Source organism: Petaurus breviceps, unplaced genomic scaffold (genome assembly GCF_028583685.1).
Source record: "Petaurus breviceps papuanus isolate PSGF00001 unplaced genomic scaffold, PetGlider_PUasm1.0 208, whole genome shotgun sequence".
Classification (NCBI taxonomy): Eukaryota; Metazoa; Chordata; class Mammalia; order Diprotodontia; family Petauridae; genus Petaurus; species Petaurus breviceps.
In genome coordinates, this window is record NW_027185852.1 from 23,564,032 (window position 1) to 23,579,428 (window position 15,397).

Sequence of the window (15,397 nt, forward strand, 5' to 3'; positions counted from 1 at the left end):
AGGGTCTGGAACCACCGGTAAGTCACAACCTGAGACTCAAGTTTCCTCATCTGTAAAATGGGCAAAGTACCACTTACACTATAACTTCAAATGCAATTTGTAAACCTGAGAATATTAGAAAAATGCAAATTATAATTTCTGCTAAACTTTTATCCCCCTTAAGAGAATATAAATGTAAAATGTTATACTTGGACACAGAAAAAAAGAATCAATCTTACAAGGATAAAATGGGTGAGGCATAATCAGATAGCAATTTGTCTGAAGATGATCTAGGAGTTTTGGTAGATTACAAGCTCAACATGAATCAAGAGGGTAATGTGACAGTCAAAAAATCTAATGCATTCTTGGGTTATAAAGATTCCAATGCAGACTGGAAATCAGGAGAGCTGACAAAAGTGCCATGGGCTGCCTGCATCAGGAGGTGGTGGGTTTCCCTCTTTGGAAGTCTTCAAAGCAGAGCCTGAGCGGGTATTTGTCGGATGTGTTCTTTCAGGGATTCCTTTGGTATACTAGATGGCCATTGAGGTTCCTTTCAAAACTCAATTTCTGTTCTCCCATGATGCCTTGAAAGTGGCTGCTACTGAACCAGGAGAACATTGTATACAGTAACAGCCACAGAGTTGGATGACCGACTTTGATAGTTTTAGCCCTTCTCAGCAATGCCAAGGACCTAAAACAATTTCAAAGGACTCATGATGGAAAATGTCATCCACATCCAGAGAACTATGGATTCTCAATGCAGAGTGAATACTTTCTTTTGTTTTTTCTTTCTTTCTCATAGTACCTCCCATTCTAATTCTTCTATACAACATGACTAATATGGAAATGTTTAATAGGAAAGATATGTAGATCCTGTATCGGATTGCATGCCGTTTTGGGGAGGGGAAAGGAGGAAGGAGAGAAAATTTAAAACTTATGTACATGAATGTTGAAAACTAAAAACAAACTAACTTTAAAAAAAGTGGCTGCTATCATGTCCTTCATCCTTGCCCTTCAGCACAGGTCCTTGTATGGGGGGGGGGGGGTGTTCAAAAGATGTCTAAATGATGGTCAGTGTGCCTTCAAATTAAAGACAAAGGCCACAGAGGAGAATCTCTCAGGTCACCCAAGGTTCTTTCAATGGCTTTTCCTTTCTTCCAGAATTCATCTAAACTGTCTCCCCCATACCAACCTGTGTTTATTTTTCTGTTACCCTGGCCCTCTCCTGGGTTTTCTTTGTCTCTTTTTTTTTTGTCTTTTGGAGGGCAATTGGGGTTAAGTAACTTGCCCAAGGTTACATGGCTAGTTTTTTTGTCTGTAAGTGTTAAATGTCTGAGGCCAGAACCGAATTCGGGTCCTCCTGACTCTGGGCCCGCGCTTTACTCACTGCGCCACCTAGCTGACTCTTCTTTAACTGTCTCGTAAGGGCTGCCTCACTATGTCCTGAGTCTGGGTCACCTTTCCAGGGAAAGACGCTGGGCAGAGAACCCATCAGGGATGTGGTAGAGTCAATTTATTCTTCAGGTAAGGGGAGGACCAAATGAGCTTAATTATATAAGCATTCTGTAAAATGTTAAGTATTAATATATATGAGCTATTATTGTAAAAGGGAGCCTGGGAGATGAAAACGCCAACTGGAGATGTTTCTGAGTCACGATGACCTTTCCCTTCTAAGAGTCTACTTAAGAGTTTTCCCTGGTAATGATTAACTATTTCAAACATCTCATATTTTATAAGGAAACTGAGGCCTAGTGGAGACAGGGGTTCCCATAGAAGGTGGGGGAGGAGGCACAGTAACAGTCACTTAAGAACCCATCCAGTTCAGTCCCTTCATTTTAAAGATGAGGGAACTGAGGACCAGAGGGGAAGTGGCTTATCCCATGTCACATGGCTTCACTTGAACCCAGGGTCCTTAGTCCAAATTGTCCTTTCTACCCACCACTCTCCCTCATCATGACTCAAAAGATGTTACAGTGTCTCTTAGGCACATCTCACAGGAAGCATTTAACATATTAAGCATTTGCTACACACATGGCAATGCATGTTTAGACCCCTTAGATTGGGAGCTCCTTTAAAACAGGGACTATCTTTTCTCTTTCTTTGATTCCCCAGGGCCTGGCACATAGTAGACACCTTAAAAATGCTTGTTGACTATTCACTACATTTTTCATATAAGCACCAGGCCTCAGAGGTCATTTTGATGCTTCGTGCCAAAAATATTGCTATTTCTGGCTCTGAGGAGAGCACTGGGGACATTATGTGACTCCAGTTTGCTGTGCAGTACTAGGCAGATCACTGCCAATAACCAGGTGCCCTCTTGTCTCCAGCACAAATCGGAGAAGAGGCCATTTCTAGGGGCACCACAGAGACAACTTTGATACCTGAACACTCAAACTATGCTGCAGGAAGTCCCTCTGTGAAAAGCTGCAGGGGGCAAGATGTACCCCCAGATCCGAGGGAAGGAACTTATTTTTTATAGATAATGAAAGTATTGACTTTGAAAAAGGTAGAATGTCCATTAGTATCAATGCTCCACATGAGTGAGCACACCAGTGCTGGAGTGAGGAATCTCCATTCCCATCCTTGCTAGGATACTTAGTAGCTGTCCATCGCAGGGTCTCAGATTCTTCTTCCATAAAATATGGACAATGAATCAAAGTAACTCACAGGGCTGTTGTGAAGAAAATGATCTGTAAACCTTCAGTTGTTACTGAACAGAATGCTATTATAATATTAAGACCAGACTATTACTGTATTGAGTCAGGAGCTTAGAGTCAGGAATACTTGGATTCAAGTCTCATCTGACCCATTTTGCCCATGTGATTTTGGGTAAATCTTGTAACCTCTTGATGAGCCAGGTAACACTCTGAAGTTGCCCAAATGGTGTTTTACTAAGATTTGATAGAAGGGTTTCCTCCTCCAGAGCTCCTTACCCCAAAACAAATTACAGATATGATGTTGGTTTTTTTTAAAGGCTGGGCCAGATGGGATAACAACCTCCCCAAGTCTCACCATATGAAGTTAGACTGTATACTCCAGGGTTAGTGAGATAGAGGCTGACTGACCACAGTATTCAAGGAGATGCCACTGGGGAAAGTGACTCTTCAGCCAGGAAAAAAAGCCTCTTTAGAGAAAAGGAGCTTCCATACACAGGAAAGGAGGGCTTTGGTTCCCCCTGGCAGAAAGTGAGCACACTGTGAAGAGTTCTAAGGTTCTCTGCAGTTCAAAAGCCATTGATCCTAATGGACATTCCACCTTTTAAAACCTGCCAAGGATCTAGTTTATTCTCTCTCTCTGGAAGCTGCTTTCCGACCTGTGTATATTTATAGTGCCTGAACTCTCAAAGACAGGCAGGCTCTCAGATGTTAGAATCTACCAGGGTCAGAAAATCTGGGCTACTCGTTTTAACTAATTAACCAGAAAAAAAAGCTGGTTTGTAGAGAAGTCAATACTTTCATTATCTATAAAGAATAAGTTCCTTATAAACAATATTATGACACATCAGGCCCAAAGATTAACCAATGAGTCCACCTCTTCTACTGCCCTAATTTATCTGTACTTCCAAAGGGAGAAGGCAGCTTAATATTTGTCAAGTGCTTGCTCTACAGACAAGCTCTGAAGCCTGGACCTTTGAATTCTTTATTCCATATTTCAAAGGTCAGGCAGGAAAAAAAATCACCTTCTCTCTTAATCTGACCACTGTGAGGCAGTTTGGTGGAGTGAAAAGAAGGGCTGGGTGTTGCCTTCTCCTCCCTTACTGAGTGACCCTGAGCAAGTCACTGCCAGAGCTCTGTAAAATGAGGGCCTCAAGTAGTATCTGTGTGTACCCTGCCAACAGCCCTCAGGAGAAGCTCTCTGGAATCAGCTGCTCTCACCTATTACCAGCATTACAAAGAGCAGGCTTTTTAGACAATGGCAAGAACACTGGCCAAATGTGGTAACTCAGAAGAGCCCCAGGAACCTCTGCTCTCCTTTCTGGAAATCCATGTATGTATTGAAAAAGTTTACTGGCTCAAATAAGTCACATCTGAAAACAAGAATAAGGACAAGTGATCAGTTTTTAAGTTTCTTGATTGAAAAATCTTCCTGGATCTCCAAAAGGGGTAAATATTTCTTTAAAGATGTAAGGGTGGGTCCCATTCAAACCCCAATCAATCACAGAAGGCCCAAACTCCTCATATTAGATCAATCCAAATAACTGCTAGCACTTATTTAGCCATTTTAGATTTACAAAAGCACTTTTCATTATTTCTTTGGATCCTCTAAACAATCCCTTGTTGGAAGTGTCATTATACCCAGTTCACAGACAGGAAAACTGTGACTGAGGGAGGTTAAGTGACTTGCCCGGGGTCTCAGAACAAACATCTGAGGCAGAATTTGAACTCTGTTCTTTCTGACTCTCTCCCTATCAATCAACCAATAGTGTAACTGGGTATTAAGGAATTGGTGAATGTCTTTTATCAACTCCAATGAGTGGGGGCTGTCAGACATCTATAGTTACAAAGTCTCTATACCAAGAGCCCTTAAAACCTGTTTTGTGTCAAGGACACCCTGACGAAGCCTAGGTGGATGACTTCTAAGAATCATATTTTTAAATGCATAAAATAAAATGACAAAGAAAACCAGTAATACTGAAAGACAGTTATCAAAATATTTTAAAAAACAAATCTCAGTTTAAGAACTCTTGCTTTACAGGTAGTTACCCAAAATTGCTGATGACTAGAGTTAAGTAATCTGGTGGCAATTGGTGGCTTAAGTCTCCCTGTCAAAAAGTCATCGGCCAGGTTCAATTCTGGCCACTAGCTTTTAAAGAGACCACAACTTGGTTACCCCAGAGAGAAGCCAACGCCAGAACAGTAATTACATTATCGAGGCTGCAGAATGACAGAACGCCGGGCCTGAAAAGACCTTAGAAACCACTGAGGTCTTTTTTGTCGTGGACAGATAAAAATCCTGAAGTCCAAAGAAGGGAAATGACTTGCCTGAGGTCACACAATGCACCTGTCACATGGGGAATCTATGCTTTTTCAATTTTTGCTCTTAACTAGACACATGTATGTCATGAGCACGTATCTGCTATTGAATAAAATTAGTTAAAATACTTGAGACACTTTAGTGTAATTAAAACTCGCTCCTCGGTCTCTCTTGGAGGTGGAACCCAGCCTTCACAGACATCGGGAAATTTTAAGATTATTCCAATTAGCCAAGGTTTTGCTTTGTTTTAAATAAAGTCAAGGTAGAAGTAATGATAAAGTATCTTCTGATTGCTGGTCACACTAACATGCATATTACAGATGGAAGAAATGAGCATTTCTACTATTGCTGGGAATTTAAATACACTCTGTCAGTCACACAGATAATTTTACAATTTGCAGGGGCATTTTGCTGTTTGTTTCTATAAGATTGCCACCTCCCCCATCGTGACTGATGAAGTTTTCAGGTTGTGCATGCTCTCTGGATTGACTAGCACACAAAATGCTAAGGCTAAAAAAGAAGCAGGACAGAGCAATCTGGGCAGAGTGTTCTGAAACCCATCTGGAGGAAACAACAGAGGCTCACATAGAATGTTTCTACTTTCAGTCTGTGCCTTTTGCTTATTGTGCTTTTCTTGTTCAAATGGCCAAAGCACCATCCACAAATCAGCATGGGGGAGGAGTGGGAAAAAGGAGGAGGAGAAGGAAGAGGAGGAAGAAGGAGAATAGAGAAAGAGATCCAAATTAGAGCTCACAGTCCCTGGGTCCAACCAAGTCTTTGCTTGTAAGTCAACTATAGATTGAACAAAGGACCATATCACCCCGACCTTCCCAGGTCAACTGCATCATGAAAAGGAGCGACTGACTACCTGTCTTCTCTACCTCACAGTGAGGACCATATGAGAATATGTAAAACACTAGAAAAATGTAAATTGATATTATTACTCAACTTCCACTCAGCAGCCAAAGTTAACTCCCAGAGTTTGCAGCCTTTTCAAAAGGGACAAATATCCACCCTAAGCCATGTTCAGCCAAGCTCAGCTTCCTTTAGCTTCAAGTCACTCCACCTCTCTTTGGACCCCAAAGGGTTCAATTAGATGGTCTCCAAGGTCCCTTTCAGCGCTAAAAAAAAAAAAAAAGCCTACAATTCTATAACTAGTCATTTTTCCTTATGTGTTATGACATCTGTGTATGTATCTTACTGGACTGTAAGACCTTTGAGAGCAGAAGTTGGGTCACAGTAACCGGCAGAAGAACCTACCCCAAGCAAACCATTAACGAATGTTTTTTACATCTGCTGTTGAATTATTAGAAAATCAAGACAAGCTGGTCCCTATGACGGAGATGGGGATAAGAGTTTTTGCTATTTAAACATTATCATATCAGCGAAGGACATAGTGTCAGGTCAGATCAAGTCCAAGTTATTCAAGTGATACAATCACCTGATAGACTGCACTGGTAAATTTCACTCACACTTCAAAGACTTGAGAAGGAATGGTAGCCACACAAATGTCTGGCTGCTGGGGGAGAGGGCACAAAAATCAAGCTCCATTATCACTTGGCAGAAGAAAGCACAATTAGCTGCAATTTTTTGTTAGGCTAAGAGCTGAACTGGTCTAGACTTTGGAGTCTCTTAATAGCTAAATTTCAGCAACAACAAACATTTATTGAGAAACTGTGGGCCCTGCCACAGAAGCTAAGGCATTGGGGTAAAGGTGGCAGCTTGCTACTGCCAAATTTCAGTAGTCCATGAGCTAATACAAGAAATGAGAGTTTAGAAATGTGTTGCCTAAATGTTAAAGGAGAATAAAGCATTTACCAGTAATGTTAATACTACCTGACCTTTCGGTGCCATGAAGTTCTGCAGTTCTTTCACATGCCTTCTCTCCTTGAGACCCACAGGAGTCCTGGGCAATAGATAGACTTGTCCAAGATTTCAGAGCAAGAAGGGACCTTGGTGTTTATCTAGTCTAAACTTATTTTAGAGATGAGAAAACTGAAGCCCCCGGGGGCAGAGCAATCTGCCCAAGGACAAACATTTTTTTCAGTGGCAAAGATTCACTCTCAGGCCTTCTGAGGTAATATGAGATGCAAAATCTACAAATAAAGTAATGAAACTGCTCATCTTAGGCTAACAGCTTCAACTTTGTCTCCCACTAGACCATAACTAAATCAACAGATGAAGGACCTAGCATTTTGTCTGGGTGAAATTCTACATCACTGAAGCTTTCTTGCAACCTATTTTAAATAGTCATATTACCTGAGGTTCAAAGATCACAACATCACAAAAGGGACTTGAATCTGGGTCTTTCTGGCTCAAGTTCAGCACTAAATCTGCTCCATCAAACTAAGGGCTTAATCTTCAAAAGGAAATTAATAATAGTTGATATTTCTAGATAGAACTTTAAGGTTTACAAAGTAAAATACAACATTATTATTCAATTTTAAGAAAAGCCCAGTCAATAAATCAATTGCATTTCATCTTCCCTGCCCACTTCATACTAAATCACAGCTCAATGGCCAAACTCATGAGGAGGGGCTTTTAGGCCTGGCTTTTCCACAATCTAGACACCACAAGCAGTCCCCCAAAAGATCAGAAGCTGATAATGTCTGCTGCATCTCCTGGTCAGCATTGAATGATTCATAATGGGCTTTTAAAGTAGTAGCTCTGCTGCAAGGCCTTCATAAGACTCCTCAGAATACAGACCTGTACCACCATGAAAAGCAGTCTATCAGCTATGTAGGGCAGCTAGGCAGTATACTGGCCACAGAGCTGGGCCTGGAGTCAGGAAGACCTGAGTTCAAATTTGGCCTCAGATACTTATTGGCTGTGTGAGCCTGGACAAGTCACTTAACCCTGTTTGCTTCAGTTTCTTCATCTGTAAAATAAGCTGGAGAAGGAAATGGCAAATTGCTCCAGTATCTCTGTCAAGAAAACCCCAAATGGGGTCAGTCACTGAGAGCTGGATGTGGCTGAAACGACTGAACAACAACAAAATCAGCTATGGGGTTGAAAGGATACAAAGTAGAGTTCTTTTCAATTACACAACTTCAATTCCCTGAAGACTAGATTTTAAAAGTTTAAGAAGGAAATAGGTTAAAATTTGGGTGAGATTCTCAGAGGCTCTCTCACAAATTAGGGAGCAATTAATCAAAAGCTGCTCCTGCTGGGTCTGGCAGTGGCAGCTCTGCCACCTCCGGGTCATGAATCTGCTATTTGGCAATCCTACAACTTTCAAATTCTGGCCTGAAGTAAAATAGCGAACAGGAAGGTAGGCTTCATGGACACCCAAATAATTCATTTTAAGGTAATGAAGGAGGTCAGAGAGAAGCAAATATAAAAATATCAGCTCTTTAGGTTGGAAGAGAATTGAAGAGTCATGTGACATGCCCTCCTTTTTACAGCTGTGGGGCAGTCCAAAGAAATTAGGTGACTTGACCAGGGCCACACACACAGACAGGGCCTGGGCCTCCCACCTGCAGGATCCAATGTTCCCTCCACTAGATTGCCATGCTTCACCTCGGTCAGTGGCTGCTCACTAAGCACCTTCAAGGTGTTAGGCAAAATCCAGGACTCAGAAGGCCCTGCCACTGTTTCCTTCTTTTGAGTCTTTCATACCCTGTTTCTGTTAACATAAACACGAGACACTGGCGCTTTATGCTTTATTCTATTTCAAGGGATACAATAGAAGCATCAAAGAATGTCTTTAGGAAAAACTCAGCAAACATTTAACAATGCAATTCTCTTAAGACAGCTCGTCATTTCTTCGACAAGAAGCTGCCATGCCATCTCCACTTTCCATTCTATTTAAGGGTGTTTTAAGGAACTTCTCTTAAAGCCTGTGTTTTATAGATGCCTCAACCCTGAGACTTTTTACAGAAATGCCAACTCCTTGACAGCAGGGCATGTTCCATTTTTCCTCTTGATAGGCCAGGCACATAGTAGGTGCAGATTAACTGAATGATTACAAAAGCCATTCAATGCAACAGAGCTAATAAAGGAAACAGATCCCATAAACAAAGTCCAAAAACAGCTGTTAACTATGACCTCCCCTCCCCCCCAGCGTCCTAAGGCAGAACACTGAGAGGAAGGGGCCTTAGGGAGCCTCAAGTCCAACTTTCCCACCCCATTTTACAGTGAAGGAACCCAAACTCAGGCATGATGTTAGTCAGTAGTGAGCTCGGGGTAATCTTGCTCTTTCTACACCGTCAGATTGGGGACAAGGTTGGAATTCAAGATGAAGAACGTGATTAACAAGTCAGTTTAGCCTAAGACTCTTCTGTCCAAATGGGACAGGGATTTTGGCCTGCTCTACACTATGATTTAGGGGTTTCAAAAAGCTTATGGGTGACAGTCCAACTATGCAAAGAACCATTTAGGGTTATTCCCAAGCTAAAGTGTCAATGCATTCTGGAACAGGGCTGGGCACAATGCAAATGTCAAGTACCCTCAGACTCAAGCTAAAAGGAGTAAGTAAAATAATTAACCCACGAATAGGTTTCTAGGATAGGCAGGTTTTGGAGAACTTCACAAATAGACCTGCAACAGAAACAGATTTTGCTCCCAAATTTCCTTAAGACTCCCACTCTGGGCTCTAGCCCAACCATCTCCGTTCTCTCTTACTGAACCTGACCTGTATTATTTTGTACAGATAACGTCGACATTGACTTCCTCCTGCAAACAGACTTTCCTAAGGTCCCAAAGTAGACCCCCTCCACACTAAACAATGCTCAAAAGGAAACCATTTTCTGTCTTGAGAATGGCTTCTTGAAGGTGACTGAGGGCAGCCTAGACAATCTCCTGCGAGCTGGGCTTCAATGGGGGGACTCGAATCCAGGCCTCAGCCAAGCCTCCCCCACTGGCTGGACCATCCTCGCAATGATGCCGGCGGGCAGGGGCTCCCCTGCTTTCTCTCGTGCCCCGGACACCCCGCCACGCAAGAGAAAGGCGTTTCCACTGACAAGGGGGCTCGGAGCCTCTGACACCTCCCGCCAGGGCAGAACGCGCCCCTGGCTCCCTAGGCGACCACCACTCCGGGTCCTCCCTCAGTTTCCCTGTTTATAACCCGGGGCCAGGGAGCTGGTCTCGGATGCCTCTGACATGCCAGGAAACTGGGGTGGGGGAGGGGGCCCGGAGGAAAAAGGAAATGCAGAGGCGAGGGCGGGGAGCCCGGCGCCCCCTCCCCGGCTCCAGAGGCTCTTCCCGGTCTCCCCCGAGCCTCGGCATTCACTGAGCGATCGCAGCCAGGAGCCGGCAGGCGCCGCGGGGGGCCCCGAGAGCAGCCCCGCACTTTACAGAGGAGGGAACTGAGGCCCAAGCGGGCGCCTCGTCTCGCCAAGGTCACGGAGGGGCTTGACAGGGGCAGGGTCGGGATTGGAAGCCAGCCCCCGCCCGGGTCTCCCCGCGCACCCGGGGCGCCTCCTTTCTGTCCTTGGGCCCCCGCCCGGCTCCTGCCCAGCCCCGCGGAGATGCCCAGGGAGGGCTGGGCACGGGGTGGGGGGAGGGGCGCAGCGCGGGGGGGAGGGGCGCACCCGGACTGGGGGTGCCGGGGCCCGGCGGGACACCGGAGCGGGGACCTCGGGTTCGGTTGGCCCGGCCCGCCCGCGGGGTCCCCGCCGCTCCGCCCCCGCCGCCCCCCGCCTGGGCCGGGGGCTCCTCACCATGGCTGCACCGGCTTCGCCTGCCCCGTCCTCCTCCTCGTCCTCAGGGCCCACGCTGGTCGCGGTCCCGCGGGAGGCTCCGGGCGGCGGCAGCTCCGCGGGCAGGCGGCCCCGGCCCCGGCCCGGCCTCCTCAGCCTCCTCAGCTTCTTCAGCCTCGGCGGAACCTGGAAGTGAACCCGCCGCCGCCGCCGCCGCCGCCTCCACTGCGCAGACTCCGTCGGGACGCCCCGCCCCCAGCACCGCCCTTAAAGGAGCCGCGCCCCCAGCCTAAGCTGTCAATCAGCTGGGCCTGGCGTGCGCTGCCCGAGTCACGGGCGCTTACGGCCTCGGGGGTCCGCGCCTGCCCCAGGATCCCCCACCCTCCCATCCACAGCATTCACAAACTCCTCTTGGGCCCCTCCGCCACAGCCCCCTAGTCTCCAGTCCCCATTCCCACCGTCCCTCCGTCTCAGCTAGGAGCAGCTGCCGTGCCCTTGGCGGACTCCCCCTGCTCCCGATCCCTGCAGCCCCCGACCTCCTCGCCCCACTTCTCCCGCTCGCGTCTGCTGCAGCCTACGATTATGCCCCATAATCTCGTGACCGCTCATCTACGTGCGCGTGCGCCTGGACTTTGTGTCCACGAAGGGCTGAGTCCCTCAAAACCTCTTTCTGACTTAGAGTTAGAAACTCCTTGCCCTTCCCCTCTGGGTTTCTTTTAAAAGGATCCTGGGCCCAAAACCCAATTCAGAGAAGACAGGCCAAAGAAATCCCACAAAGTTGTTTGTATTTTTTTTCCTTTAAGAGCCTCCAAAATGCTTTGGGTCTGTCATGGAAATAAATCTGAGCAAGCCAAAAGCTAAGCCCAGAGGCCAAGTTCACAGCCTTGCTCTTGCCTAGCCACATTCCAGCCTTTAGCTCTGATCAGGAAACAAACCCCTTGTAAGCAGAGGGAAGGCTCAGAACTTTCCAGCTAGAAGGAACATCTCCATTAACTAGAAGGCAACGGGGAGCTTCAGTCAGGCCCCTATAACAGTGTGTATATTCCTTCTCTTTATGCTCAACTCCCCTTCTTTGTCTCATAATATCAGGTGGCCACCAAATAGGAAATAGCCCCAATTGTACTTACCGATCTGTACTTTAATATGATCTTTAGCCTGGTAAGGACAAGGGCAACAACTATATTACAGCTCTCCAAGTTCATGCCACTGGACCAGAAACCCAGAATGACAGACAGAATTTTAGAGCTGGAAGGGACCTCAGTGACCATCTAGTCCACAGGAATTTTCCTTATATCATACCCAGCGGGTGATGATGATGATGATAGCTAACATATGTAGCCCCTCCTGTGTGCTACTACTGTGTCTAGTACTTTTTTTTTAATTCTTTATTTTTTTGGAGGGCAATTGGGGTTAAGTGACTTGCCCAAAGTAACACAGCTAGTAAGTGTGTCAAGTGTCTGAGGTCAGATTTGAACTCAGGTCCTCCTGACTCACTGCACCACCTAGCGACCCCAATATCTAGTACTTTTCAATTACCTCATTTGATCCTCAAAAAATCCCCCGGGGAGGTAGGTGCCATTATTACCTCCATTTTACAGATAAGAAAACTGAGTCCAAAAGAGGTTAAATGATTTGCCGAAAATCACACAGCTAAGTGAGTGTCTGCACTGGATCTGAACTCAGGTCTTCCTGACTCCAGACTCAGTGCTCTATGCACTGTGAAGTAATCACCCCAGGTTGTGTTTGAAGATCTCTAGGGAGTGGGAACCTACCACCTCTTGAGGCAAGCCGGTTCTACTTTAGGACAATTCTAATTGTGGGGAATTTTTCCCTGACCTCAAGCCTAAATTTGGCCTTCCAGTGCTCCTGGCCCTCTAGGACAAAGTAGAAAGGACTCAGAAAGTGATACACCAGGTGACCTTTGAAAAAAGCCAAGGATCCTAAGAGGTAGCAATAAGGAGAGGGGACATTGCAGACATGGAAGACTGCCTTTACAAAGTCCCAGAGGTGGCAAAATCATGGGATAGGAGTAGGTCGGTATCACTGGAATATAAAGTACACAGAGGGCAGTCTATAGCTTGAAATAAGCCTGAAAAAAAAGACTGAATCCAGAAAGTGAAGGGATATAAATGCCGCCAAGCAGAGTGTATAATATCCTTGAATTAAAAAGCGATTTCTTTTAAGGTAAAGAAAGACATGAAAGCTTGCTCCCTTCTGCTGGACAGCTGCTTGTCAGAAATAGAGCTATGTGTTGGAGTGGATTTTAAGCTTGACATAAATCAACATTAGGTTCTGGCAACCAGGCAAGCAAACTCAATGATAGGGAAAGGGAGGGTGGAGGAAGGGAACAGGCGTTTATTGAATACCTGGTATGGGCCAAGCACTGTGCTAAGCACTTTACAAATATTATCTCATTTGACCATGAACACAGAGTGCCCAGAACCAGGGCAGGGATCATTCTGTGGTATCCTGCCCTTGTTAGATTGTACCTAGAACATTATGCTCACTCTTGCTACATTTGGGGAAGGGCTCTGACAACTTAGGGGCAGCTGGGTGATTTGGTATCTAGAGTGCTCAACTTGGAGTCAGGAACCCCTGAGTTCAAATCCTACCTCAGACATTTACTGAGCTGTGTGGCCCTGGGCAAGTCACTTAATTTAATCTCTGTCTGCCCCAATTTCCTCATCTGTAAAATAGGGATGATAATAACACTTACCTCCCAGGGTTGTTGTGGGGATCAAATGACATAATGTAATTAAAAGCACTTTGCAATACTTAAATTGCTATTTGTTATTATAAATTGGAGGGTGTCCAGGACAGGGCATCCGGAATGGTTATTCTCATTTGAAAACTGGGTGAAAGGAGCAGGAATGTTCAGCCTGGAGAAGACTCAGGGATGTGCTAGCTGTTTTTAAGTATCTGAAGAGCTATAACCTGAAAGAAGGATTAGTTTTGGTTCTGCTCCACCCCAGAAAGCAGAACCAGGCACAATGAGAGAAAGCTAGAAAGAAGCCAGTTTGAGACTTAATGTAAAATTTCCCAATGCTTAGAACTGTCCCAAAGAGTCCTGGGCTGCCTCCAGAGATGGGGCGGTCTCCCCATAGACACTCATGTTGGTGGTCTTTAAGAAGAGGCAGTATGAAAGGTTTGGGCGGATTTTCCACTCTGATGATTTCCCTTCCCATCCTGAGGTTCCATGGCCAGGACTCAAACATCTGTGTGTATGTGTGTGTGTGTGTGTGTGTGTGTGAGAGAGAGAGATGAGGGTGAGTAGAAGTCTCTAGACCCACAGGTCTAATTTAATCCAGCATAGAGTGAATTTTCTCCAACTGGGCATCTGCCATTCATCTGTCCCATGTCTTGGCTGGAGATTTGTTGACCCTTTGACACCACTCTCATGATGGCTAATGATTGATGAAGGTTGATTCAGGGTCAGTTCAAAAACCTCATTTAGAACTTTGAGCTCAGCAGGACCAGGGATAGGTAGGAGCTTCATTTGTTGTCCCATATCATGGCTCATGACCAAAACAGACTGAAAGTCCCTGCCCTCCAGAATTTTACATTCTATTGGAATGGGAGGCTAGGGAAGGGGAGCATTGCTAACCTGTAGTTCCTGAAAGACAATCTGGAGGTTTTAGTGGGCCACAAGTTCCATTTGATTAAGTAGTGTGATATGGCAGGCAAAAAAACCCAAAACCCATATATGATCTTGGGCCTAATTGTGAGAAGCTAGGAGGTAAAGAAGTTGATTCTAGGGAGGCGTGTTGTACCCTACTCTGGTTAAACCTCAGCTGGGATGTCATCTTCAGTTCTGGCTAATCACTTCTGAGAACAATATTAGCAAATTGGAACATGCTCAGAAGAGGGAGAACAGGATGAAGAGGGCTCTAAAAGGTTTCATGTGAAATGGAGTTTAACTAGTCCAAACCTAAGTAACTCCCATTCACAGGACTGCTGAAGTGGGCTGGAAAAGAAAGCCAAATAAACAAACCCTAACAATTTGATGTTCTTGTTCAGTCTTGTCAGACTCTCTGTGACCTTGTGTACCTCGGTGCATGGATTTTTCTTGGCAAAAAAATACTGTTTTGCCATTTCCTTCTCCAGTGACAAACAGAGGTTAAGTGACATAGGTCACATAGCCAGGATGTTTCTGTGTTTAGATTTGAACTCAGGACTTCCAGAGTCTAAGCCCAATGCTCTATTCACTTCACCACCTAACTGCCTGCAACCCTAACAACACTTAATCTGTGAAAAGCTCCTGTATTTTGTTTAAACAAATGTTTCTTTCTATAGTTAATTGCCTATACCATAAATCACCTATATCTTGTTAAAGCAGATGCTTATTAATTCTGGGTTTGCTTTTCTTTTTTCTTTTTTGCTTTTTGGAGGGGGAAGGCAGGGCAATTGGGGTTAAGTGACTTGCCCAAGGTCACACAGCTAATAAGTGTTAAGTGTCTGAGGCCGAATTTGAACTCAGATCCTCCTGATTCCAGGGCCTGTGCTCTATTCACTTTGACACCTAGCTGCCCTGGGTTTGCTTTTCTATACTACCATGAATTCTTGTATCTTCTGAATGTAGGTTACACAGTTGATAGAGTGATGAACCTGGAGTCAGGAAGACCTGAGTTCAAATCGCACCTCAAACACTTAATATTATGTGATCCCGAGCAAGTCACTTTAACCTATTTGCCTCAGTTTCCTTATCTGTAAAATGATAAGGAAATCTCTCCTTCCCTCCCTCTCTCTCCCTCCCTCCTCTCTCTGTCTCTGTCTCTCTCCCTCCTCTCTCTCTCTCTCTCTCTCTC

General features: G+C 45.2%; 2 protein-coding genes across 3 annotated transcripts in view; both read right to left on the bottom strand.

Annotated features, from left to right (window-relative positions):
- Positions 1–10,818, bottom strand: part of LOC138165338 (protein zyg-11 homolog B) — a 62,522-nt gene extending 51,704 nt beyond the window's left edge. The window contains exon 1 of one of the 2 annotated variants that reach the window (XM_069093555.1): positions 10,614–10,770. In XM_069093555.1, coding sequence (XP_068949656.1) covers positions 10,614–10,616 — 3 coding nt within the window. In that variant the 5' untranslated portion in view covers positions 10,617–10,770. Of the gene's footprint in view, positions 1–10,613 lie in introns of both variants that reach the window. The other variant, XM_069093557.1, reaches the window with a different exon arrangement.
- LOC138165341 (sterol carrier protein 2) overlaps positions 1–15,397 on the bottom strand; it is a 464,797-nt gene that overhangs the window by 226,404 nt on the left and 222,996 nt on the right. The gene's annotated exons all lie outside the window — the stretch shown is intronic.